We start from the raw sequence: 25,134 nt of genomic DNA on the forward strand, positions 1-25,134 counted from the left end.
AGAAGCAGGGGCACAGTGGGTGGGGCTGGAGTAATTGCCTTGGGCCTCCTTCTCCCCAAATCGGTCCTGCGCTGCCCCTCACGGCCCAGCCCAGAACCCTCTGTGCCTCTCTTCCACAGGTCTCCATCATCTGAGTCTGCTAGAACCCCATGGCTGCCTGATTACTGGACATCCTAGAGGGGGCTGGACTGGCTCACATGTCCCCGCCTGTCTCCAGTGTGCCCCATTTGCCATGTTTGCGGGGTGCCGTCACCCATGAGCCACCTGTGCCCCTCTTACTGCTGCATCTGTGCCCTGGTGGCCAACTGGGGTGCCTTTTGTCCTCCCCAGCTGGGAGCTCCCTGGGCCCGGCCTCGTCAGATGCACCACTCAGCCTGACTATACCCACTCACCCACAGCCCTAAATCAGGGCCTTGGCAGGTGCCACACCCAAAGACCAGACCAGAATCCAAAGTACGTTTGCAAAAAGGCAGGAAACTTTATTGAATTAACTTTTCTTTTTAGTAGAGAAGCTAAGAAATCAGAGTAGCCGGGTCAGAAAGAAGAGGAAGTCAACCGGGGGAGAAGAGCAACAGGACTCCCCACCCCACCCCGGGAAGAGTGCAGGGCAGGGCTCCTGGGGGCCCAGTAACCGAGCATCCTGCAGCCCTGCCCTCTCTCCCACAGGGAACCATCAGCTCTGTTCTCTGGGTGCTGAGGCAGAGGGAGGGGACGCCGGGCAGGTTTAGGACCTATACATGTCCAAAGTGCGGCGAGTGGGAGGGGACGCTTTAGCAGAAGTGCTGCTCGGGCTGGGGGTGGCTCCTGGGGAATAGAGGAGGCAAGGGAGGCTCAGGCTGGAGGGGACCCAGATGAGCCCCCAGAGAGCCCAAAGCCCTAGCTGGTCATGTGGGGGTCAGTCAATGGGGACCGTATGTGATTGGCTCTCTCCAAGACAGCCCAGTGGAGATGGGACAGAGTCGTCTAATTTGAAAGTTAAACAGGTGAGCAAATGACCGCTCCCACCACAGCCCCCTCACTCTCCAATGGGGGGGTCCATCCTGCTTCCACCCCTGCCTCCCACTCAGTGGGTCCCTTACCTCCTGTGGGGGCAGAGCCAGCCACCCTGGGAAAGAGAAGAGAGGCAACCGTGAGCAGAAGGCAACCAAGACAGCTGCTTCCCTGTCCTCAGGTAGAGCAACTCAGATCATCTTTAGGAACCCCTGAGCTGGGCCTTCTTACCAGCTGTGCCCCCAGCCCAAGGACTGCAGCAGCAGGTTCCTGCCAGCCTACCCATCTGTCTGTGAGGACTCAGGAGGAGATACTCTTTGTCCCAAGATCCAGGGCATTTTCCAGAAGTTCTTTCCTCCCTCTGATTCATGCAGCATACCCACCCCTCCCCAGAGCCCCCAGGAAGCCTGGTCCCTGCCACTGGTCTGGCGGCATTACATCACCATTTTAATACCTCTGTTTGGCTGACCTGAACCCACGCTGATATTTCTCCAGTATGAGATGTTCTCTCCATGGTCCCTATTCCTGCCAGTCTAACCCAGAGGCCCACCCAGTGGCCTGCAGAGGAAATCCCCCACTGGCCAATCCAAGGACAGGAGAGCACTGGTCCTAGACCTTCATCCAGACAGCTTAGGCTTCTGATACAGGAGGGCCTGACCCCTGAGGCCAGACCTGCTCTGACGCCAAGGCTCCTACAAGCACTTTCCGGGGGGAGGGACCTACTTGGCGTCCTGGCCCTCCAGCAGGCTGCGGTAGGTGGCAATCTCCTGCTCCAGCCGTGTCTTGATGTCCAGCAGCACCTGGTACTCCTGGTTCTGGCACTCCATGTCACAGCGCAGCTCGCTCAGCTGGGTCTCAATGCTGCCAATGAGCCCCTGGATCTGCTGCAGCTGCAGGGCGTAGCGGCACTCCGTCTCCGCCACTGTGCTCTCCAGCCCGGCTTTCTGGAGGGGCAGCAGAGGGAGAGTCATGAGGGGTGCCCGGTCAGGGGGAGCCTAGAGGTGGTGGCAGCTGGGCAGGCGCAGCAGGGGTACCGTGCTGAGCTGGGACTGCAGCTCGATCTCCAGGCTCTGGAGGGTACGCCTGAGCTCGGTGATCTCTGTCTTGCTGCTCTGAATCATGGCAGTGTTGGAAGACACCTCCTTGTTCAGCTCTGCACTCTGAAAACCAAGCAAAAAGAAGTGGACAGAGAGCCCTGCTGGAAGGCCTGGCTCCCGAGACTCCCTGAGGCTCCCTGGGCTAAGGAAAGGGGCAGGTACCTTGCTGTGGAACCATTCCTCAGCATCCCGGCGGTTCTTCTCTGCCATGGCTTCATACTGCTCCCTCATCTCCGCCAGATCCCGGGTCAGGTCCACGCCTGGAGTGGCATCCACCTCTACATTGACCTGACCTACCGCCTGGTTGCTGAACTCCTTCATCTCCTGCAGGGGTGGGAAAGGAAGACACACGGAGCTCCTCATCCTCCCGTGGCTCTGCATGCTACTGGAGCGTTCTGGAAAATGCTTCCATGTCCCACAGTGGAGGGCTAAGTCCGGCGATAGCACAGCACTTCCTTTCTCACTGGAGGTGACTCAGCTGGGGCAAGCCCCCACCCTAGTCGTGGCAGGCTCTCACCTCCTCGTGGTTCTTTTTCAGGTAGGCCAGCTCCTCATTCAGGCTCTCAATCTGCATCTCCAGGTCAGTCTTGGCCAAAGTCAGCTCGTCCAGCACCCTGCGCAGGCCATTGATGTCGGCCTCCACACTCTGGCGCATAGTCAGCTCATTCTCATACCTAAAGGATTTTTTTTAATTGAAAAAGCAATGCAAAAATGATATTAGACACTCCCCTACCCCTGCATGGTACTCAGCTACTTCTCCAGGACCTTCATTCCTGCAATGCTCCAATTTCATTACACAGATGAATATTTGTCTCAAACTAGAGAGTGCTGGCAAAGTAGGTAAATGAGGGAAATCAACTCACTTGAGCCTGAAGTCATCTGCAGCCAGCCTGGCATTGTCGATCTCCAGGACGACCCGGTTGTTGTCAATGGTGGCTGCTGTGATCTGCAAAATACAGAAGGTAACCACTGGAGGGTCCACGAGCTTGGGGGGCAGCACTGAGAAACCATGAGCAGGACTGTCTGGTTGTCACCAGTCTCTGCCTCTTCACTCACTGTCCCTGTGGACAAGGATAAAGTACTTCTCTCTGAGCCTGGGTTCCTCTCCTACAAAGTGAGGGGCAGGCCCTGTCTCAACAGTTTTTTCCGTCACTCTAACATTCTGTGTCAGGTCATGATGGGGAAGGTTGGAGTTTGCGCTTCAGGACAATGATCCTGCTGAAAACATCTTCAGTTGGTCATGTCTTGACAGCCTCAGACTAGCAACCTCTCTAGGCCACCGTCCTGAGAACCTTCTCCTTAAGTTCACAAGGGCATTGACCCGGCTCTGCACAGGTTCTGATAACTTCACCAGAGCTGGCCTCCCAGCTGAGCAGAGGGGAAATCCAATAAACATTCCCATCCATTTGAATTTCTTGTCTAAACTTTTATATTCCAAAACAGTTAAAATCCACCCCACACAGCTGGGACTCGGCCCAGGCAGACGGATTTCTGTTCCAACAAGCTGGCATCACAGGCTGATAGACAGGCCTTGACTGAAGGAATCTCGATGTAGCACTGCCTAAGCCTCTGCCTCCACCTCTCCAGCCTAGTCATAGCTAACTGAGAGTAGCAGTTTCAATGGGGCCCCTGCAAAAGAAACTAGTATTTCCAGACCAATGAATGAACATGTATCTCTTTCTCTGTTGATTTTAGTCATTCTTAGTAGCTCTTAAAATTGTCTGGTTTCCAAGTAACTCACTGGGTTAGGATTATAGAGTTCAAGTCACTAATAACATAACTAACTATTGGGAAAGCAGTAAAAATGTTGACATGAGTGATAACAACAATAAAAATAAATAATGGAAGAATATGCATTTGGGAAGTTGTGGCATGAGAAAGCCCTTCATAAGTAGAGACAACTGGTAGTAAAAGACTAGAATGTTCCCCCTCAGGAAGGGTAGGAATTCCATATACACTGCATCTTCAGGTCCTGTCGGCACAGCATTTCCTAGCCTTCAAAGCTCTGCTCTGCAAGGAAGAATCTCCTGGACATCCAAGGGCTTACCTTGCCCCGGAGCTCCTCGATGACCTTGTAGTACTGGCTATAGTCCCGCTCCGGGCTGGTTGGGCTCTGCTTCTGGTGCCAGTCGCGGATCTTCACCTCCAGCTGAGTGTTGGCCTCCTCCAGAGCACGTACCTTTTCCAGGTAGGAGGCTAGGCGGTCATTGAGGTTCTGCATGGCGAGCTTCTCATTGCCAGAGAGGAGGCCGCCATCGCCACCACCGAAGTCACCAAAGCCACCACCAAAACCCCCACCAAAGTTACCTCCAAGGCCACCACCATAGCCACTTCCAAAGCTACCCCCAAAACCACTAGCAGCCCCTCCACCAAAGCCACAGCTCATGCCACCCCCATAGCCCCCAGATGATAACCCAGAGACAAACCGGCTTGAGGAGACAGAGCTACTGAGGCCTCCTCCCAGCTGGTAAGAGCCACCTCCAAAACCACCTCCATAGCTGGTGGAGGAGCACTGCTGGCGGCAGCTCATGGTGAGAGCAAGATGGAGAGCAGGTGCGGACAGGAGCTTAGTTTGGCTTGGCCGTGGCCGAGGACTGTGGCTCTTCCCTGGAGTGGAGTCCTTTTATACTACCCTCCACAGGGGTTGGACAATTGCCCCATCTTCTCTCCTCCCTTCCCCACCCTCTGACTGGTGCCAAATTCAATTCTGTTTCCCACAAGCCCAGTTACCTCTGCTCTCCAGTGTGGGTTGTGCCTTTGGGGGTGGCTTTTTTTTTTAAATCCTGAACAAAAGGGATGATTCAGAGGGAACAGTGTTCTGCTTGAGACTACCCTTTGACAACTGAATTCTATTTCACCTCTCCACTTAGAGAGCGCACCCCAGCAGGCTCTGCACCCCACCCAGTATTAGAACGGGGACAGGGCTGCCAAGGCTTCACAGGGAGCCTCTGTGAAGGAATGGGGTGGCTACAAAGTGGCCCTGGGCTTTACAAGGTCACTGCAGCCCTTGGCTGCCCTTCTTTCCAATTCTAAAACTTCTATCTGGAATGTTCTGCATCCTGCTTAACATTTCTTCTACTCCAGGGCTCTCAGCGACTCTGATGACAAACTTTATTGGTTCTGTAGCATCAACTACCTTGAAAGTGTTTAGGCTGAGAAAACAATGGCTCCACTACTGTAAGATAAAGTCACAGTGGAAAGAGGCCTTAGGGACCATCCCATACAGCTGAGGAAACTGAGGCACAGAAAAAGGAAGGGCCCTGCACATTATAACAGCCGTTTCTCAACCCCTTCACCATATGCAGGCACTGAGCTGAGTACTTTACCCTCACTGTCTCGGGTAATCTTTGCAGTAGTCCAAAAAACCCCATTTTACAAGTAAGCAAACTGAGCCTGGAGCAGAGTCGGGACTGAAACCCATGTCCAGCTCTGTCTGACACTGAAGCTCATTTTTTAGGTCTATTTGTCATACAGTAAAATGTACAAATCCCAAGTGTCCAGCTTAATTTACACTTGTGTATGAAGCTGTAAGCATGTGCTCACCCATGAAACCACCCCCTGAAACACTTCCCACACTCCATGAAACTCCTTGTACCTTTTCCTGTCAGTTACCTGCACCCCAGCCCCCCACCACAAAATGGTTCCAACTTCTGTCGCCATGGATCAATTCAGAGGTTCTCAACCAGGGGACATTTAGCTCCCCAGGGGACATTGGACAATGTCTGGAGACATTTGGTCCCAACAGGGGGATGCTACAGTAATCTAGAGGACAGAGACCAGGGATGCTGTTAAATACCCTACCACACACAGGACAACCCCCACAATAAGGAACTGTCTGACCCAAAGGCCGATCGTGTCGAGGCTGAGAAGCTCTGGACCAGCCTGACCCATGTGTTCTGTCACTTCAGTCTACCAGCCGCCCTAGGGGCACAGCCGAGTCCAGAAAGAATGCCTTGTGGTACCTGAGCCGGGCTCTTTTTATCATGTGGTACTGTCTCAGCTTTGAGAGTCTGACCAAAAGACTGCATAGGATCATGTGACTGAGGGCCTAAGGCCAGGGTCTCTGCCAAGGAGCCTGGGACCTGGCTGAAACTCAGGAACCCTTAGAAACTCTGCCAGAGGAAGCCTAGCCACTCAAGCTGGAAGAAAAGGGCCTTGAGGTGGCCTCTCAGAGACCCTGGACGGAAAGAGGAGGCCCCAGGGCTGAGAATGGAGGCCCTGGACTCAGACTCCCAGCCCGCAGCCCCCACAGGGACCAGGGTTGCCATGGATGGCCTCTCCGGAGCAGCCTTCTGCGCCGCAGCAACGGGGTGGGATGGCACAGGCTTAAGGTTATCCTGGAAACCCCTTCTCTGATGCAGCAAGCAAGTCCACAACAGAGGCTCTGAGTCAGGGCCTTCCTGCCCTTTGTTTTCTGTCGGGAGGGAAGCAGGCCGCGGCTCACCAGCAGTGTCAGCACCAGGGAGAGAGCCAGGGCGTGCTGCGGGTGCTCAGAGACCACTTTGGCAAGGCCAGGGAGTGAACCCCAACCCTGCCCTGCCCTCCTGTGCCAAACTGATGGCTCAGCGCTCTCTGAGAAAAGGTGTGATTCAGCCCAAAGCAGGAGCTCTCCATAGCTCCGAAGAGGATCAAACCTGACAAGGAGATTAATAGAACTGCCAGGCCTGCAGTGACTATTCTCCCCCAGGCTGACAAGCAGGTTCAAGCCAACGCCTCTCAGAGGAACAATGCCACAGATCCTCCAAAGCCCCAGTACAAACACAGGGCAGCCATGACATGCCTCCCCTCCCTTCCCTTCCCCTCCCCTCCAGAGCAGGGACTTGTGGTGCCTGACCCAAGAATGCCTTCCTGACCCACGGTGGGCCCCATGGCCCACAGGGTTGCAGGATGCATGCCGGGCCTCCCCTGGAGGAAGCTGGGCAGAGACCCATCCTGGAGATTCGGTTTCCCCTCTACTGGCCCCGGTCTGAATGGGCAGGACAGAGTGGTGGGGCTGGCACACTGCCCCCGTGTCTTGAGCTTCCTTCTTTGCTTTTTGGCAAAATCACAAATTCAGTCCCCTGCCCTACAACATTTCCAGGGAAAGAGAGAGAAGACTGCATTTACAAGTACCCCCTGCAAACGAAGCTGTGTTTAAAACACTGTCATTGATTCTCCACAAGGCAAGAGGGTTTTTATTGAACCCATTTTATAGATGAGGCAGCAGTAGTTCAGGGAGGCCAGATCACTTGCTCAAAGTCACCAGGGTATTAAGATTTAAAGCTGGCTCCTGGCTCTCTCCAGCCCAGTGGTTAGAGGCTCACTGGGAACTCAGCTGTGGTCTCTGAGTGTTCTGTTCTACATGGGTTAAACGGTAATAAAATAACACTAACTAACATTTCTTAAACACTGTGTTAAACACTCTATGTGCAGGACTTCCTTTGGTCCTCTGAGTAACTCTACTACTTTTATCATGAGGAAACTGAGGCCCAGCGTTGACTGTGTCAGAGCCAAGTTTCCAGCTTCCGGCTGCAGGGTCTGCATCCTGAACTACTGTGCGGTGAATCCCTCCGGCCAGGGTTAGGCAGCATCCTGTCCAAGCCGGGGTGTCCTTGTTGCCCTCTCAGGCCTCCTGTCACCCCAGGCGCAGCTGGTGGGTGGTCCCGCCTCCCACAGTGGTCAGGCCTGCGCAGCTGATGGCCGGATGGACCGGCCTGGCCTGCCTCCAAAGCCCAGGAGCTTGCAGGGGTACTCAGAGCCGAATGTCAAAGCCAGAACTGTCAGAGGAAATTTCCCATCCAACCCCCACCTCACATGTGCAGAAGCTGAGGCCCAAGATGTCAGGCCCAATGCAGGGGGAAGGCAGGAGGAATCCCTGGATTTCCAACTCTATCACCAATTCACAATGGCTTTACATTGAAATGACTTCTACATGTTCTTCAGCTCAAAGATTTGTCCAGAGTCACCAACTGTTCACCTGCAGAGCTGAGGCCTGGGTCCTGTCCCACCCCGACCCCCAGCTCCTAATCTCGGGCTCCTTGTTTAGATCTTGGGTCCCACCCCTTCCTCCTTCCCTCTCTCCTTGGACCTTGAGGGCCTGGAGGCCAGGATGACTGACCCAACTCTCAAAGGGTCTCAAGGCTCCCCCACGGGGGAGGGACTCTCATGAAAGACAAACCCTCCCCAGAAGGTGGGCCCAGGCCCTCTGGTCAGCGTCCCCCACCCACCCTCAGACACACCTGCTTGACACAGTGGTATTCAGGAGCCTTCTCCATTCTAGGCTCAACACCCCAGACCCTTACATCCTTATAATACCCAGCTTTCTAAAATCCCTTTTATACCACCCAGGCTTCCCAGAAACGCAACAACATCAGCAAAGGCTTTGAATTAGGTGGAACTGAGTTTCAGCCCTACATCTGCCATTGACTGGCTGTGTGACCTTGGGAAAGTTGTTCATCCTTTCAGTGCCTCAGGGGTCACAACTGAAAAACAAGCGTGCAGTGAGTTCATGTTTGAGAAGCACCTGACACACAGGAACACTCAGTAGGCGGAAGATTGCTATTTCCTCTCTTACAAATGAGGAAATGTAAGGCCATCCTTGTTAGACGACCTGTCTGAGGATTCTTCTGGCCTCATCCTGTGCCAATTTACTTAGCCTCCCTTTGCAGTCTCTGCAGTCAGCTTGGTGCTCACCACCATCAAACAGGCGACAGGTGATAGCATTCCCATCTTCTTTCCTCCATCAGTCTTACATTCCCTGAGGAAAGGGTCTTTATAGACCTCTGAATACTACTGCCCGTGGCCAAGGGAAGCTCTCAGTAAATGCCTGAGAAGCTGTTTCAGGAAGCCTGTCTCCTGGCTTTAGATGAAAAGGAATGGCAAATAGGAGTAGCATCTCTTGGGGTCACCCGGCTGCAAATCTCATGGGAAAAGCTGCCAGCTCCTTATATCCCCCTGTGCTGCCAGCTGCCCATGGAGGGCTAGCTGACCACCAGGTGGGCCCTCCCCCAGGATCTTAGAGAAGTCCAGAGCCATGTGTAAGGCAGGAAAAAGCAAAAGAGAAGCCATTCTTACATTCACTCAACATTTACTTGTTGAGCTCCCGCTCTGAGGACTCAGCTGTGCACGCAGGGAGCACAGCCCTGCTGTCGCAGATCTCACAGCCCAGGGTCCCCTCTGAGGTCCCAGGATACAGATCAGCTCATAAAGAGACTCAAGGTCATCTCATCCAGCCAGGCTCCTCAATTTGAAAAGGCAGAAACTGAGACCCAGAGAGAGACAGGGATGGTCACAGTCTCCAGGGAAGTGGTGGCAGGCGCACTCTGGGAAGCCAGCCTGAGCAAAGAACACGCCCAAGGCCCTAATCCCTAGTCCTAAAGCCTCCCTGCCTCTGTGGAAATAAGGGAGGCCTGCTGCCTGCTTCCCAGATTGGCTGGAACCCAGGCCCAGCCTCAGCCCGGGGGCAGGCAGAAGGCGGGCCGTCTCTGCCCAGAGACTTTTTAAAGGGCTCAGCCAGGCATGAACTATCCCTGGACTTAGACGACTTACTCCAGAGTCAGGCAGGGGTAAGGACTTGGCAAGTCCTAGAACTTCTCTGACGGTCGCCTCCCCACCACCGAAATCACAGGACAGGAGCAGGCACCCTAAGAAGGCAGAAGAGGCATCCCCTCTCCCACAGCTCACCGTCCGGCCCTGAGAGAAGGCCCCACCTTGCCTCTCTGCACCTCTGCAGAGGTGGTTATTTTTGTAGAATAAAGGCTGAGAAAAGGCCTGAGACTTCTTGACAGAGGCCTGGTGGTGAGTGAGGCAGGAGCAGCAGCCAGGCCTTTGGGTCTGAGAGTCTGAGGGAGGGCCCGGCTGTCCCAGGATGTGGGGACACGGCACCTGGTGCTCTGCGCTCCAGCATGGACCTCAACCACAGCATGAGAGACCAGGCTTAGATGTGAGAACAATCTTTCTGACCATAATGGCTGCATGACATTTGAACAGGCTGCCCAGAGAGGCTGAGAAGTGGGTTTTTGGTTAGCACACCCTCTTCAGAAAGGTCTCACCAGCCTCTGTCACCCTCAGGACACCAAGAGAAAAGCAAGCATTTGGAATCAGAGAGATGGGTCCCAAACTCTTTCATTATTCCCAGCTTGTGATTTCATCCAAGTTACTTAACTTTCCTGGGCCTCAATTTTCTGTTCCAAAAACTGAAGGCTGACCCTGCCAGCACAGAGCTGTTGGGGGGGATAAATGAGATGCCATCCATTGGATGTCTTACCCAGAGCCTAGCCATAGTATGGACACTCCGTAAATTCCTTATCTTTCCTCCAGCTCCAGAGAAGTCTGGCCTCAAAGTATGCACTCAGGAAACATATTCTAGATTAAATCCACCCCAGAAAGAACAGGCACCATCTTCTTTCCAACCAGCATTGCTGGGCAATCAGCTTCACCCGGAGAGACTCATGGGGGCCCTCTCAGAGGGCTTGACTCTCCCCCAAATGATCTGATTCTCAGAACACAGGTACCTTCAACCAGCTCTTCCCAGCAGGACTAAGAAACTGGCTCTCCCTCTCCCCCACATCCTCACCCAAGCCCAGCCCATCCACAGCACCCAGAGTTCTCCACGTCCTCATTCCCTGCCCTCTGTCTGGGCTAGGGGTCCCAGAGGACCAAGCTCCAGACCAGAAGCAACAACAAAGTTGCTCAGATGTCCCTGCTCTAAGGGACCCCCAAGAGTGGAGACACTGTGCACAGGGGAGCAAGAGCAGGATCTGGACAGATAACAGCAACAGGTGTTTGTATTGCTTTGCACTTAAGCTTGGGAAAATCAGGGAAGCCCTCCTGGAGCTGCTGTCTTTCCATCTGGGCCCTTCAAGTGCCTCGTCAGGAGGCGACGGCAGCTTCACAGGGAATGGGTCATCTTTGCAGGAGGGCACAGAAGGGAACCGGCGTGGCTACTCTAAAGGTCAAGTGTACATGGCTGGAAAAGAGGGGAGGTTTGAGGAGCACATGTGCGAGGGCCAGATGCAAAGAGAAGGGTCCTGGCAATGAGCCATGAAGGGCCGGGCCTGGGGTCCCAGAACAAGGCAGGTCTTGGGGTCATTCAGATATGGGTCCAGCCCCAGCCCTGATGTTTACTGTCTATGAGTCATTCATCTCCCTGACTTCCTCATCTTTAAGTTTCCCCATTTCTAAGATGGGAATGATAAATCCTGACCACCCGTAGTTGGGAGTATTAATGAGACCCATGGTGGATGTGCCCAGCACAGTGTCAACCAAACAGTGGTGAACCAACCCAATCCCTGAAGTCAGTCATTTAGTAAATAATTATTTGATGTGTCAAGTTGTGTGCTAGGTGCACACACTGCTCTGGGGAAACCCTTGGTCTCCTGTGTCCATGATTGCTAAATGGGGTAAACCAGAACAGCAAGTCACCTGAGCAGCCTGGGTTTGTCCTCGGTGCTCTGGCCAACCCAAAGAATGAATTATGACCATGCAGGGAAGAGAGCAAAGTTGGGTGGAGATGTCAACATGTAGGCCCTGGGCCTCCTCAGAGGCCCCTAACGAGAAAAGCTAGACATACTACCAAGAGATATTTGCAAAGGAAAAGCAGTTCTTTATTGCATGGACAGCCATTACAAATAAACCTGTTACACAATAGAACAGCTTCTTGGACTGCCCACACTAAAGGACGCAGGGTAAGCTGGAGCAGAGGACGGGAGAGGACGTGAAGCACCCAGCTAAGCACAAGGGACCCCCTGGAGCTGGACCTTCTGAAGGCAGGGACCAGAGCTGCTCTTCTGGCCCCTCTGGCCAGTCCTCTGCTCAGCCTGGGGAGAGTGAGGGTGACAAGGGATGTCTTTCCTGCGCTGGGCACTTAGATTTCTCTTTTGTGGGAAGAAATCACCTTCCCATCCACTGACTCCTCAACGTTGATGCGGACTTTGCCACTACCACCTCCCAGGGAGGCTGTAGAAAGGAACAAGCTTTTTAGCCAGGGACCCTCCCTGTCCTCCCTCCCAAGGTAGCTAGACCTTGACTGCACTCCAGGAGAATTGGACAGCACCCCTGAGAATGACCACTAGCCAATCCTTCAGGAGTTGACCAGAGGTCTGGTGTGAAATTACTCATCACAGAGATGGGCAGTGGCATAGCAGGTATGCCCCACAGTGAGTAAGAAAGTCAAGGCTTTTAACTGCCCGTGAACAGAGAGTCATTGTGGGCTTCTTACCATAACTGCATGAATGTGGGACCTGGGGGAAGCTACACCCTGGACAAAGGCTGCTCAACCTGGAAGGTTCTCAATAAATCTTCAACCCCATCTCTACTGGGGCTGAGACCCGGCCCTGCTGGGGAAGAGGTATGAACTGGAATGGTCATGTCCCAACCCTACTGGGAGGTTTGGCCTCTTTTTCCTTCCTCCCCATGCCAAGGGGTAAGGTGGCTCCAAAAGTCCCCTCCTTACACCACACGGGAAAAGATAAGCCTTTTTACCTTCTCTGGTGCCAATGCCAGCCATCCTGAAAGAGAGGAGAAACAGATGTAAGCAAAGGAGCAAAGGGCAGGAGCTCAGGTCTCTCTAAGGGAGACAGGGGGATGGCTAAGCAGTCCTCTCCAGCCTCACCCCCACATCTGACTTTTGAAGAGTCTGGGGCATCCTGAGAGCCTGTCCAAACCTGCCACTCCTAAGCAGATAGACTCTGATCTATGATAACATCCCAACTCTTTCATGCAGGGAATGGAACCCACATTTAACCTAAGAGAGCACTAGCCCAACCACAGTCATCTACAGAAGAAACACAGGCCCAGAGAGGGGTCGTGACCTGCCCAGGGTAACAAAGACCAGAGCACAGAGCCTAGGCAACCATACTCCTTGCTCAGTTCCCTTTTCACTGTACCACTGTTGTCCTCTAAGATGACTCTCCACGTCAACCACGACCAACCCCTCTTCCCTCCCTCAGCACCCGTGGCCCTACCTGGTGTCCTGGCCCTCCAGCAGGCTGCGGTAGGTGGCGATCTCCTGCTCCAGCTGCATCTTCACGTCCAGCAGGATCTGGTACTCCTGGTTCTGAGCCTCCATGTCACAGCGCAGCTCGCCCAGCTGGGCCTCCAGGCCGCCAATGAGCCCCTGGATCTGCTGCAGCTGTGTGGCATAGCTGCACTCCATCTCCGCCAGCGAGCTCTCCAGGCCAGCTTTCTAGTGAAACAACAGATCATTAGACACCCAGTCAGGCTAGAAAGGAAGCTTCCAAGGGCATGGGGAGCAAGTCAGGCCATGTTGAATGGCGTGCAGATAAGCCCCTCACGTGGGGCTTGGGAACTGCAAGATTAACCAGCCCCAGATGGTGGGAAAGGCTGGGCGGGCTGGGGTGGCATACCGTGCTGAGCTGGGACTGCAGCTCCATCTCCAGGCCCTGCACGGTGCGTCTCAGGTCTGTGATCTCTGTCTTGCTGGTCTGGATCATCTCTGTGTTGGAGGCTACCTCCTTGTTCAGCTCCTCCGTCTACAGGTCACACACAAGAGAAGTGAGCCCTGTGGGCCTCCTGGGAGACGTGGGGAGCTGCAGTGGGGCTGGGAGGCCAGGCCCACCTTGCTGAAGAACCATTCCTCGGCATCCTGGCGGCTCTTCTCTGCCATGGCCTCATACTGCTCCCTCATCTCCGCCAGCGCTCGGGTCAGGTCCACGCCCGGGGCTGCGTCCATCTCCACGTTGACCTGGCCGGCCAGCTGGCTGCTGTACTCCTTCAGCTCCTGCAGGACAGGTGGGACCCACTTAGAGGCAGAGGGCAGAAGAGAGCTGAGAGTCCCACACGCCCATCCCGGCTCTGCCCCTAACTCCCTACATGACCTGCGCTCTCCCCTGTGCCCACCCAGCCTCTGTTTCCCATTGCACATGAGCAGGTTTGGTCACATAGGTCCCTCAGGTCTGTGGGTCTCTCCTCTCTCCAGGTCCTAACAAGGGAGGACCTCAAAATCAGAGGGCCCCTATGTGAGCTCATGAGGCAAATCAGGATAGCAGTTCACACTGGCCACCTAGCCTGGCTGTGAATCAAAGAAAGAAAGGGGTCTCGGTCACCAGAGGACAGTGCCCCTTCCTCTCTCTCTGTTTTGGTGGGGAGGAGGGCATTTCTGAACCACTAAGCTCTTTAGCCAAGAGGAAGCAGGAGCAGCCCTCTGTCTCCCGCCTGCCCCCAGCCCCTGCCCAGCCCTCACCTCCTCGTGGTTCTTCCTCAGGTAGGCCAGCTCCTCATTCAGGCTCTCAGTCTGCATCTCCAGGTCAGCTCTGGCCAGGGTCAGCTCGTCCAGCACCCTGCGCAGGCCGTTGGTGTCAGCCTCCACACTCATGCGCAGGGCCAGCTCGTTCTCATATCTGGGACAAGAGATGGAGCCCATGGAAGGAAAGCTGAGGGGACTGGGCCACTTGAGTTGGAAGAGGGAGAGAAGACCAGTGAAAGGAGGGCAGAGGGGGATGCAGGAGGGCAGAAGGAGGCTGGACGCACTTGAGTCTGAAGTCGTCCGCAGCCAGCCTGGCATTGTCAATCTCCAGGATGATCCGGGAGTTGTCTATGATCGCCGGCAGGATCTACAGGAGGCAGGGAGTTGGTGACTAGAGAACCCCTCCTGGCTGCTCTCCCCACCCTGTACCCTAGGTCAAACCCGTCACTGACAATCTCCCTTCTGATACCACTGCCAGAAGCCTGCAGGGTCCCGGAGGTAGAGTCCAGCCTCACCTGAAGTGCCCATCTGGCCTGACCCCACACCACCCTCCTATCTCCTATCTCCAGGGCATGAACGACCAACGACTGGCACTGTGGGAATTGCCTAGCCAGGAGTGGGGCGGGGTGGATTTCAGTGGGTTCTGAGGACAACTCTCTCAGGGCTACTTCACCAGCCTCCCCTGAGAAGAGCTCGTGGTCAGTGGCCTCCTAGACACAGACTCAGATCTACAGAACATTCCACAGCCAGTGGGAACCTGGAGGGAAAAACTCAGGAAGGCACTTTACAGCTAGAGAAAGTGGTCCGGATGAGTGATAGGGTGAGTGAGCAGGTGGCAGAGACTGTAATGGGTTCCAGGCCTGCCAAGTCCCGGTGGTGCTTTCGGCACTGAGTATGCAGGGCTCCTGAGGCCACCCTCACCATCCTTGCAAAAGAAGCAAAGAAACACTTTTTGCAGAGCCCTGCAGGTTGCATGTAATTGCCCCCACCTCAGCCCCTACTGGTGCTGACCAGATTCCCAGGGTTCCCAGGCCCTGGCAACTCCAGCAGATGTACCCAGCATCTGCACCTGAGAAGCATCCCCCACATTCCAAGTTTGCCAAGGTGACACATGGACAGTGGTTGCCTGGGCTGGAAAGAATTTCCTCAAGGCAGCAGGACCACTGATGTTAGGGATGTGGGCAGGGCCCCAGCCATCACTCCCCTCTCTGATGCCCGAGGGCTTACCTTGTCCCGGAGTTCCTCAATGACCTTGTAGTAATGACTAGAGTCCTGCTCCGGGCTGCCTGGGCTCTGCCTCTGGTACCAGTCATGGATCTTCACCTCAAGGTCAGTGTTGGCCTCCTCCAGGGCGCGCACCTTGTCCAGGTAGGAGGCCAGGCGGTCATTGAGGTTCTGCATAGTGATCTTCTCATTGCCAGAGAGGAGGCCACCATCGCCACCACCAAAGTCACCAAACCCCCCACCAAAGCCACCTCCAAGGCCACCTCCAAAGCCTGCACCAGAACCACTAATAGCCCTTCCACTGAAGGTGCAGCCCATGCTGCCCCCATAGCCCCCTCCTGACCCCAAGGAGACAAACTTAGCAGAAGAAGCCAAGATACTGCGGCTTCCACCACCGCCAGAGAGACTGCCCCCACCAAAGCTGCCTCCCCCAGCCAGGAGGGAGCCCACCCGGGTAGAGCTACCCCCAAGGGTAGAAGAAGAAGTCTGCAGAAATGTGGTACTCATGGCCAGGCAGCCGGTGAGTCCTCAGCAAGCAGGAGAGACCAGAGATGCTGGCAGGAGGTAGGGCTGGGCTGAAAGCAGAGGGCTGAGCCTGCCTCCCCCCAGCCTGGGGCTCCTTATATGCTCCGTGGAGGGTGTTGTGGGACCGTGTCTCCTCCCCCAAAGGGAAGCCAACTCCTGCATTCAAAGACAGCTGCCTGTACACCTCCTCAGTGTGTCTGGTGTGGAGTTTTTCTCTTCATTCTTTTATTTTTTAATGTAACAAAAGAGATGATTCAGAATGAATGGTGTTTTGCCCCAAGCGATGGTTTTCACACTTGGATTTCAAGTTCATCTCTCCAACACACCAAGAGCAGCACGGAGCAAATGCGCATCTCAGAGCAGTTACCAGGTGTCTGCCAGCACAGTTAGAGCAGCTCAGGCCCACTCTGTCCTCGACTGGAATTCTCTGCTGCCATCAGCCCAGGACCCTCACCCACTGTCAATGTGGGAATCCAATTTCCATTCCTGCTCTGTGGGTCCCACTCACAGACTCCATGTGTGAGCCTGTATGGCTCAGAGATAATGGTGGCCTCTAGGGACCAGTGGGCAGAGGCACAAGGAGGAATGCTGTGCCCATGGGGACAAACTGAGGACAGGAGAGGGGTCCTGAGTCAAGTTCCAACTGAAGTAACCAGAGGTGCCAGCATCTGTCATTTCCCTGATGCTGCAATGGCATCCTCTCCAACCCACAGCCCCACTCCTGCTTGTCCAGGTCCCCATGCCCTGGCCCCAGCATTGGCACACTCACAAAAGTCAGCAGACTCAGGGCTGACAAGGCGCTGATTGACAATCCCGCTGCCTGCCAGCTGCACATGTCACCAAACCTTCGCTTGCTCCTGGGACACGTTGGGGCAAACTTCTGCAGCTAAGACTGGGACACATTCCAAGAAGCCCCTGCCTTCTCCAGGGAGAGGCATGTCGCTGCACAGCAGGGCCAGATTTGCCCCACTAGTCCTGTCAAGTGCTGCCGTGCTCGGGGGGTACTGGACCCAGAGGGCTCTGTGTGCTTGAGCATCGTTGGGTGGGAGGGAAGAGGAGGGGCCTGGTGGCAGCTGGAAGATACCTGGGAGACTTTGAAGGCACCACTTCACAGAGCAGGATGCTGAGGCCAGAGAGGGGTGCCCAACACTCATGAGAGCCCTTTTCTTTGCCCAGCTCAGGGACCAGCTTTCTGGGGATACCAGATGCCTGTGGACACTGCCACTTGGAGGTATGGCCTGGCCCTCTGGCCATGGCCCCAAGGCTTAGGCAGAGCCAGGGCTTGGGGAGGTGAGCAAGACTGAGCTGGAGAGTAAGGCAGATTCCCTGCCAAGGGTTGCCATGCAGGGAAGTGGACAGGGGCTCTGGGGTCCCTCAGGCCTGGGTTCAAATCCTGGCTTTCCCCATCACTGCTTGTGAAACCTCAGATACCTACCTTTAAGTCTCAGTTCCCTAGTGGCAAGGGGTCATTGTCATTATTGCTGTAATAGCAGTGATCCCATACTTCCACTGCACATGTCACAGATTACAAAGCACTTTTGAATCTACGTCCTCCTCTAATTTTCAGAACACAGAAAATGATCTCTGCTCCTATTTCAGGAGGAATGAAATTGAGGCTCAGAGAGGGGAAGCAATTCATGCAATCACTTATTAGCACAGCTAGTAAGGGGCATCTCCAGGACTCAAAGGGGTCCTCTGACCCCCACTTATACAGGGGACAGAGCCCAGATTCCTCATCTGAGCTGGGGTGGTGGGAGAGGGACTGCAGGCCCGGGTGCATGGGGTGGGCTTCTCCTTACCCAGTACCACAGTGAGCCTGCCTCTGAGTGCTGGGCCCAGACAGTGTGGTATTGTCTCATGGGTGGGAAGATATTGTCTTTTCCTCTGAAATAAAATTAACCAAACTCAGATCAGCCATAGCTCACTGAAGCCTCTGCAGACATTAAGGCCCCAACAATTAACACAGGAGCAATTATGTGCTATTGCCCCAGGTGAGGGCAGGCTGGATCCCAGCCAGCCCCTTTTCTGCACCCTAACCCTCCTGCAGCAGCCCCTCAAGGTGGCTTTCCCTCCACTCCCAGGCCCATGCCAGGGAGCTGCCCCAGTCTCAAATCTCTGATTTCAGTCCAAACGGCTCCTGTGAGCTCCAAGCCTGGGCAGGGCCTGGGGGCCTGCTCATTAGCACCAGGCTGGGCAAGGGTGGAGATCAAGCTCCATGTGGCCCCAGCCCAGGCTGCATCCCTCGGCCCTGCCCCAGGCAGCCCTCCCAGGTTCTGTGCCAGTTTCTGTCCTTTGCCCACTGCACACAGACAGGCCGTCTCCAGAGCCAGGCCTTTCCTCCTGCCAAGCCTTTGCAGCCTAGGTCTGGGCTCCACCTCTGGATGTGACTCCAGCTCTCCGAGCCAGGTTCCTGAATTAAACTGGGCGGTTTTTCTACTTACATGAGGTACTTAGAGGAGGCAACATCGCAAAGACAGAACGTGTAGTTGTGGCTGCCAGGGGCTGGGTTTGGGGTGGGAAAGAATGAGGTGTTACTGCCTAAATGGGTATAGAATTTCAGTTTTATGAGATGAAAGAGATGTGAGGATGCATGCTAAGGATGGTTGCACAGTCATGTGAGGTACTTAATGCCACTGAACTGTATATTTCAAATGGTTGAGATGGTGCATTTCGTGCTATGTGTGTTTTACCACAATAGAAGAAAAAAAAGTTGGGTCATTACCACTGATCCCCGCTACAGGGTCACAGTGAGCATCTGATGGCACATGGTGGGACAGGATGTCTCCATAAATGTTAGAATCCACCTTCACGTCCCCTGCTCCCCAGGAAGATGCTAGGGACAAAGAAAGCATGACCTGGGGCCTGGAGAACTCTTTCTCATTTATTAAGTATATAACTTTGGGTAATCATCCTCCTCTTTCTGGGCCTCAGTCTACCAATCAGGAAAATGGAAATAACTCCTGCCCAGTCTGACTCTGCAGATGGAGCAAGATGACTGACAGGAAATGGTTTGCAAACTGAAGTGGCTGTAATGACCAGCAGGGGTGGAAAGACCCTGTCCCCCAAGTCCCCTCTTCCTCCCTCTTCTATATCCCAGCCACTTTTGCCAACAAAGTACCCCTAGTTTTAGTTCCCAGACTGAGAGAAAAATGGCCCCACTCTTGCCCTCCACTACACACACACACATACAAACGAAGGCTTCATTCCTGACACCCAGACCTGCAACCCAGTCACCTGCCCCACCTGTGTGGGCCCACTCCCCACCCCACAGCCACATTCCAGGGGCTCTAGGACGCCAGGGGAGGGCTTCAGCTGTGACAACAGAGGCTTTCATGAAAAGGGGACAAATATCTCTGTGCAATCCCTGGGAGTGGGACTAAGCCTTTGGAAGTTAAGTGGGAGAGGGGGGTTGTGAGTTCTGGAGGCCAGAGAACAGCTGGGGAGGTGGCAGAAAGAGCTCCTGGCCTGGGGTCAGCGAGCTAGGCTCTGGGGTCACCAGCATGACTTGGAGCTAGCTAATGAACCTCTCCAAGACACACAGGAAAATGGCTGCAAGAGAACCTCCTTCTGGGTTACTAGTATGGGCTGTGACAGGGCCCCAGCCCTCCTTAGCATGGTGCTGGGCACACAGAGCAGCATTTGATCCATGCCCCTATGGGATAACTCCTGGGGTCTTCGTATTTGCCCTTCCCTCACAGGGTCAACCGACTGTCACAGACAGCTCCATGGGGCCTGAACAGATCCAATCAGCCTGAACCTCTTGTGGAGGGGGAGAAGGGGGGCCCTTCTTATTTATTTTTAATTGGCCTCAGTTCTTGGCAGCTGAGCTGTAAACCACAGGGGCAGGAGCATACCCACCCAAGGGCAGAGTTGTACCAGGAAGTTGGGACTTGTGTTCCTTTGCTGGCCCAGTACTGGCCGCAGGCAAACCAAGTTAGGGGTCTGTGTGGGAGGTCGGAGTCACTGCTGGGTCCCATTCCAGGCTCAGGGCCCAGGTCTGGGCTAGTGGGTGTAAGGGGCTTATGCAGGGCTGCCCAAGAACAGATGAATATTAGTGCGTGCACACGCAGACACACCCTGACAGGCCCACCTCCCCCATCTCAGGCCCTGATCCCAAAGCCTGTTTTTCCTTCAGTTAGGTGAATTATGTCAGGAAGAATTGCCCCAGGGGATCCCAGTCCTTGGCCCTGACATGAAGCAAGACTGGAATGTACTGAGGACCTGGCACAAGGGCTATCGATCCTAGGAGACAGGGGCATAGGGATGGCACTGTGGGCCAAGAATCAGGAAACCCAGATTCTGATCCTGGTTCTGCTGTGTAGTTGCTATGTGACACCGGACTAGTTACTTACTCTCTCTGAGCCTGTTTCCTGCTCTGTAAGATGCAATTCATACTACTTTTTAGGGCTGTTTGATTAAATGGTACATAGTAGATGCTCAGTAACCATTAACTTCAAACACATAGACACACATCAACCCTTGGGGGAGGCAAGTGGAAAGAAAACTAAATCTGGCAGCAAAACAAGCTTCAAATCCCACCTCTGCCATGTGTCAGAACCGTAACATACACAATAAACCACTTCACCTCTCTGACCCTTAGTTTACTCCTCTGTAAAACGGGAGCCGTACTTATTTCACAAGCTCATTTTAAGGTACAGGGTAGATAAATGAAGACTTCAGCAAACGGGAATTACCATAATGGTCAGAGTTAGTGAGCAGCACACTCCCTTCCCTACCTGGGACAGAGTGGACTCTGGTCCAAATAAAACCTAAACAAAGCCAAGGCCTGGCCCATTTCCATGGGCTGAAATAACAGACCCAACATCCTTCCTCCCTTGAGCCATAAAGTTTTATTGGCAGGTCAAGGAGAGAGCCCAGAGCAAGAGTTCCCCCCCACTTCCAGTGCCCCACCCAGGGGAATCCCTCTGCAGAGCGGCAGGAAGCCCAGGAGGCTGCTGGATTTCAGAGGGCCTTGGGGATGGACAGGTTGCTGTAGTGGGCGTCCTGGCCCTCCAGCAGGCTGCGGTAGGTGGCGATCTCCTGCTCCAGCCGCGACTTGACGTCCATGAGCTGCTGGTACTCCTGGTTCTGCCGCTCGGTGTCAGCACGCACATCACTCAGCTGGGCTTCGATACTGCTGATCAGCACCTGGATCTGGGCCAGCTGGGCTCCAAAACGGGCCTCTGTTTCTGCCAGTGTGCCTTCCAGGGCGGCTTTCTGAGGGCAGGGAAAGGGAGAGCAGCTCAGCAGAGACTGGATGCCAGCAGGGCATGAGCACAGCCACTACCCAGGCTGCCTGAGGCTGCAAGAACTCCAGTACACCTCACAGGGCATGGGACACATACCATGCTGAGCTGAGACTGCAGCTCAATCTCTAGACCCTGGAGGGTGCGCCGCAGGTCGGTAACCTCAGTCTTGCTAATCTGCAGCTGCTCTGTGTGGCCAGCAACTTCCTGCTTCAGCTCCTCCGACTGGAATGAGAGGTGGTGGACTGGATAAGCACTGAGGCAGACCTTGACCTGGGAACACCATGCCCTCTTTCTCCTTGCCACCTCCCCAAAGGGCGTCTGCTTCCCCCTCCATACCTGGCTGACGAACCAGGCTTCGGCATCCTTCCGGTTCTTCTCAGCCATGACTTCATATTGGCTTCTCATGTCGCTCAGAATCTTGGCTAAGTCAACACCCGGGGCAGAATCCACCTCCACACTGACCTGGCCACCCACCTGGCCCTTCAGAGCGCTGATTTCCTGGAAAGAAACAGCAGAGACAGACAGGTCAGGCCCAGAGCCTGCTGGGCCTGGGCCTGGCCACTCCCCTGCCCCCCACGCCAAAGGGGGCTGGATTTCAGGTGCAGACCTAGGAGCCAGCACTGGAGCCCTGACTGTGCTGCCACCATCTTCTGCTGGAGCCCTGGGAGCCCTGCCTCATACCCAAGCCATGCTGAGGGTGCTACAGGATGCCCATGACAGAGAATACAGGAGAAAAAAGGGTTCTGGGTAGCTAGGGTGGGAAGGGTAGAAGTCCAGCTTGAAACCCACCTCCTCATGGTTCTTCTTCAGAAAGGCCAGCTCCTCCTTTAGGCCTTCAATCTGCATCTCCAGGTCAGTCCTGGCCAGGGTCAGCTCGTCCAGGACCCTGCGCAGGCCGTTGATATCGGCCTCCACACTCCGGCGCAGGGCCAGTTCTGTCTCAAATCTTTCAGAGGAAATAGCTCTAGTCAGGCCAGCATTTCTTCTGCACCTCTGAAGACTTCCCCATCTCCCACAGGGTTCAGGAGTCCGAAGTGGGGGTTGATTCAGGCCAACTGGGGTGGGTGAAGGCAGTCCAGTCCCCCTACTGCACGGAGCCCCTAAAGGACCTGGAATTGCACCCCCATTCCCTACCCTGGCTTCTGCAGCCCTCCAAAGCAGAGATACTTACTTGGTTCGGAAGTCATCTGCAGCCAGGCGGGCATTGTCGATCTGCAGGACAATCTTGGAGTTCTCAACGGTGGCACCAAGAATCTGGGAGCAGAAGGTTGGCACAGGTTCAGCATAGGTACTGCCCACCCACCACTTTCTTCCCAGAAGAGAGAGGGGACCAAATGCGTATGTCCCTAAGCCTTAGAGACCAAAGCCCCAGCCACCTCTTGGCTGCCCAGTGGCCTACTCTCTGGGAGGCCTCGGAAACCGTTTATGACCAGGAGCTGCACAGGAGAAACTACTGCAGGGAGGCTGGGCCAGGGGTCAGTGACTGAGGGAGGGGACAGGGGAGGAGGGGGGGGGGTCTCTGAGATCTGTGCCTAGGGAAACTAATCGGCCTTAAGGGAGGGAGGTTCTAATGATCTGCAAACCAGATGCAGGGAAATGCAGGGTATCTTTGTCTACACCCCCCACTCAAGCCCATTCTGCCTCGGAAATGATTTCCATTTGCTGAGCATCTATTATATGCTGGGCACTTTGCACTTCATCCTCCATGTCAGGTCTGTGGGTACATGTATTTTACAGAGGTGAGAACTGAAGTTCAAGATTCGTTGTCCAAGTTCACCCCAATCTGAGGTCCCTCTGAGGTGCGGGCGTATTCATACCACTGATTAAGGCACATGGGTTTGGCATTTTTCAAAGAGCATATCTGGACTCGTTAGTCATTGTACTGGGTGGCGATTTGCACTGTTTTTTAATGAAACAGACCAGAATATAAAATATCAGAAGGGACTGCCCACAGCAAGAATTGTTTCAGGAAACTTTTGCCCCCATTTTGTGTATGTCTGTGTGAGAGAGACGGAGAGAATGTGTCAGGGTACACAGCAAAATGTATTTCTTATCCTAGGTCACAATTTTCAAAGTGTGAAAGGAGTATCCTAGTGGTGGTTTACATCTCTAGCTCTCCCTCCTTGTGTACCCGCAGGACCTACCCCAGGCGCCAGTCTGTGCCCCCGGGCATCCAGCAACATGCCAGGCACATGGTGGGCACTGGGTGGTGGTGCAGGGAGCTGCGAGTTTGGACACCCAGCATGTGGGGCGATTCAATGTCCCCTTAACTTCTGCTACATTTCTTCGGGACCAAGCTCCGGGACCAAGCTCCGAGCTTTCCCCCGGGGGCGGAAACCAAGCCCCACCCTGCACGCCGCTTACAGCCTCCGGGTAAGGCCTGTGGCTCAGACACCGCCACCCTACCCCCACCCGCCGCTCCTGCTCCAGATCTTTTCAACAGAGGTCGTCAGAAGCAAAGGACCCCCGGGGCCTCTGCATACGTCCCTCCTTAACGGACAGGGGCCACTGGTGGCCTCCCCGTTCTTCCTCTACCTCCTCTTAAGGCCCGTGTGGCCCCCTGGGCGGGGGGGAAGAGGGTGATGAAAACCAGACCTGCCCCGCCAAAGAAAAGGAATGCTGGGGGGCCCGCGCTGGGGGCAGCCGGGGGCAGGTCTGGCCGGAGAACCAGACTCCTCCCAGGCCAAACGCCTGCTGCGATCGCGGCCTCTGGCGTAGACCTCCGGGCAGCCCGCACCGCGTCCCATCCCCTCCCACTTGTTTGCACCCTTTTCCCGGTCTCCCCGCCCTGCAGCCCCGCCCCCGCCACTTGTCCCACCTACTTACCCTCCCCCTTCCCGCCACCCCGGCCTCCACTTTGTCCTGCCCAGCTCACCTGCCCCCTCTCTCTGCCCTACCCCGCGGTCCCACCCATGCCCTAACGGGCTTGCTCCCGCCCCGCCTGCCGGTGGCTCGGGCTCCGGCCGCCCCCGCCTCCGGCCTCGCCCGGCCCGCAGAGCTGGGTTTCCGCGGCAGGTGCACTTTCCGCGGCCAGGCTGCCGCCCACCTTGTCCCGCAGGTCCTCGATGGTCTTGAAGTAGTGGCTGTAGTCGCGGGCGGGCCCAGGCCCCTGCTTCTGGTACCAGTCGCGGATCTTCACCTCCAGGTCCCCGTTGGCCTCCTCCAGGGCGCGCACCTTGTCCAGGTAGGAGGCCAGGCGATCGTTGAGGTTCTGCATGGTGAGCTTCTCGTTGCCCGCCAGCAGCCCGTCGGACTTGGCCAGCGCGCCCGCAAAGCCCAAACCGAAGCCGCCGCCGACGCCGACGCCCAAGCCCCCGGAGGAGGACGAGGACACGAAGCGAGCGGAGGACACGGACACGCCGCGGCCGCCCGAGCCCCCATGGATGCTGGGCGCGCGGAAGGTGCCTCCCGCTCCGAAGCGCAGGGAGCCGCCGCCCAGGCCCCCGAAGGACGAGGTGGCCGACGACTGGCGGTAGCTGTAGGAAGTCATGGCGAAGGGCACGAGAGACACTGGTTGGAGGCGCTGCGGGCGGCAGGAAGAGTGGCGAGGCCCTCACCTGGCGCCTTTTAAGCCTGGGGCGAGTGGGGAGAGGGGGAGGAGATGGCGTCGGGGCTAATAGCTGAGCGCCGAGGAATTTGCAGGCTCCTGAGAGCTAATACGGGAGCTCTCCCCATTGGTCAGTTGCTGGCGGCTCTGCCTCCAACCCTTCCCTTCCAGGAGCCAGAGGTTCGGCCCTACGAGAGCTGCCCCAGCGCAGCCCACTCCGGAGCCCCACCACCCCCTCCTGTCGTACCTATCTCTATCTTCACCCCATCACACACGTGTCAGACACCCCAGCTCACATTCTGCCCCTCTCCCATGAAG

General features: G+C 55.4%; 3 protein-coding genes across 5 annotated transcripts; all 3 read right to left on the bottom strand.

Moving 5' to 3' along the window:
• Window positions 1-454: 454 nt before the first annotated feature.
• KRT13 (keratin 13) lies at window positions 455-4,703 on the bottom strand. Of its 2 annotated transcripts, XR_012130770.1 has the most exons (9): window positions 4,135-4,703; window positions 2,951-3,033; window positions 2,605-2,761; window positions 2,250-2,411; window positions 2,025-2,150; window positions 1,714-1,934; window positions 1,080-1,105; window positions 672-804; window positions 455-616 (listed from the first exon to the last, which is right to left on the bottom strand). XR_012130770.1 is itself a non-coding variant. In XM_017654070.3 (8 exons), exons 1-8 carry the CDS (start codon window positions 4,615-4,617, stop codon window positions 725-727), a joined length of 1,338 nt encoding a protein of 445 aa, XP_017509559.1. In that variant the 5' UTR covers window positions 4,618-4,702; the 3' UTR covers window positions 455-724. The 2 variants fall into 2 exon arrangements, 1 of the variants encoding a protein (XP_017509559.1); XM_017654070.3 differs by having other exon boundaries at window positions 455-804; window positions 4,135-4,702.
• A 6,946-nt stretch (window positions 4,704-11,649) lies between these two features.
• KRT15 (keratin 15) lies at window positions 11,650-16,106 on the bottom strand. Of its 2 annotated transcripts, none has more exons than XM_037019693.2 (8): window positions 15,499-16,106; window positions 14,556-14,638; window positions 14,269-14,425; window positions 13,645-13,806; window positions 13,433-13,558; window positions 13,031-13,251; window positions 12,549-12,574; window positions 11,650-11,884 (listed from the first exon to the last, which is right to left on the bottom strand). In XM_037019693.2, the coding sequence occupies exons 1-8, from the start codon at window positions 16,000-16,002 to the stop codon at window positions 11,880-11,882; spliced, it is 1,284 nt and encodes a 427-aa protein (XP_036875588.1). In that variant the 5' UTR covers window positions 16,003-16,106; the 3' UTR covers window positions 11,650-11,879. The 2 variants fall into 2 exon arrangements, with proteins under 2 accessions (XP_036875588.1, XP_017509555.2); XM_017654066.3 differs by having other exon boundaries at window positions 11,650-12,023; window positions 15,499-16,105.
• A 4,745-nt stretch (window positions 16,107-20,851) lies between these two features.
• KRT19 (keratin 19) lies at window positions 20,852-24,829 on the bottom strand. The gene is made up of 6 exons (XM_017654069.3): window positions 24,316-24,829; window positions 22,441-22,523; window positions 22,059-22,215; window positions 21,606-21,767; window positions 21,366-21,491; window positions 20,852-21,237 (listed from the first exon to the last, which is right to left on the bottom strand). The coding sequence occupies exons 1-6, from the start codon at window positions 24,757-24,759 to the stop codon at window positions 20,983-20,985; spliced, it is 1,227 nt and encodes a 408-aa protein (XP_017509558.1). The 5' UTR covers window positions 24,760-24,829; the 3' UTR covers window positions 20,852-20,982.
• Window positions 24,830-25,134: the final 305 nt, after the last annotated feature.

Source organism: Manis javanica, chromosome 4, assembly GCF_040802235.1.
Source record: "Manis javanica isolate MJ-LG chromosome 4, MJ_LKY, whole genome shotgun sequence".
NCBI classification, from domain to species: Eukaryota; Metazoa; Chordata; class Mammalia; order Pholidota; family Manidae; genus Manis; species Manis javanica.

What these genes read in the sequence shown, in the direction of transcription:
- KRT13 (XM_017654070.3), bottom strand. Translation starts at nt 4,617, where the DNA reads ATGAGCTGCCGCCAGCAGTGCTCCTCCACCAGCTATGGAGGTGGTTTT. An exon ending in AGGAATGGTTCCACAGCAAG is followed by an intron (nt 2,151 to 2,249) that starts GTACCTGCCCCT and finishes CTTGGTTTTCAG; the next exon opens with AGTGCAGAGCTGAACAAGGA. An exon ending in TGGCTCTGCCCCCACAGGAG is followed by an intron (nt 805 to 1,079) that starts GTAAGGGACCCA and finishes TCTATTCCCCAG; the next exon opens with GAGCCACCCCCAGCCCGAGC.
- KRT15 (XM_017654066.3), bottom strand. Translation starts at nt 16,002, where the DNA reads ATGAGTACCACATTTCTGCAGACTTCTTCTTCTACCCTTGGGGGTAGC. An exon ending in AGGAATGGTTCTTCAGCAAG is followed by an intron (nt 13,559 to 13,644) that starts GTGGGCCTGGCC and finishes TGTGACCTGTAG; the next exon opens with ACGGAGGAGCTGAACAAGGA. An exon ending in TGGCATTGGCACCAGAGAAG is followed by an intron (nt 12,024 to 12,548) that starts GTAAAAAGGCTT and finishes TCCTTTCTACAG; the next exon opens with CCTCCCTGGGAGGTGGTAGT.
- KRT19 (XM_017654069.3), bottom strand. Translation starts at nt 24,759, where the DNA reads ATGACTTCCTACAGCTACCGCCAGTCGTCGGCCACCTCGTCCTTCGGG. An exon ending in TCGAGGACCTGCGGGACAAG is followed by an intron (nt 22,524 to 24,315) that starts GTGGGCGGCAGC and finishes TTCTGCTCCCAG; the next exon opens with ATTCTTGGTGCCACCGTTGA. An exon ending in TGCAGTCTCAGCTCAGCATG is followed by an intron (nt 21,238 to 21,365) that starts GTATGTGTCCCA and finishes CCCTGCCCTCAG; the next exon opens with AAAGCCGCCCTGGAAGGCAC.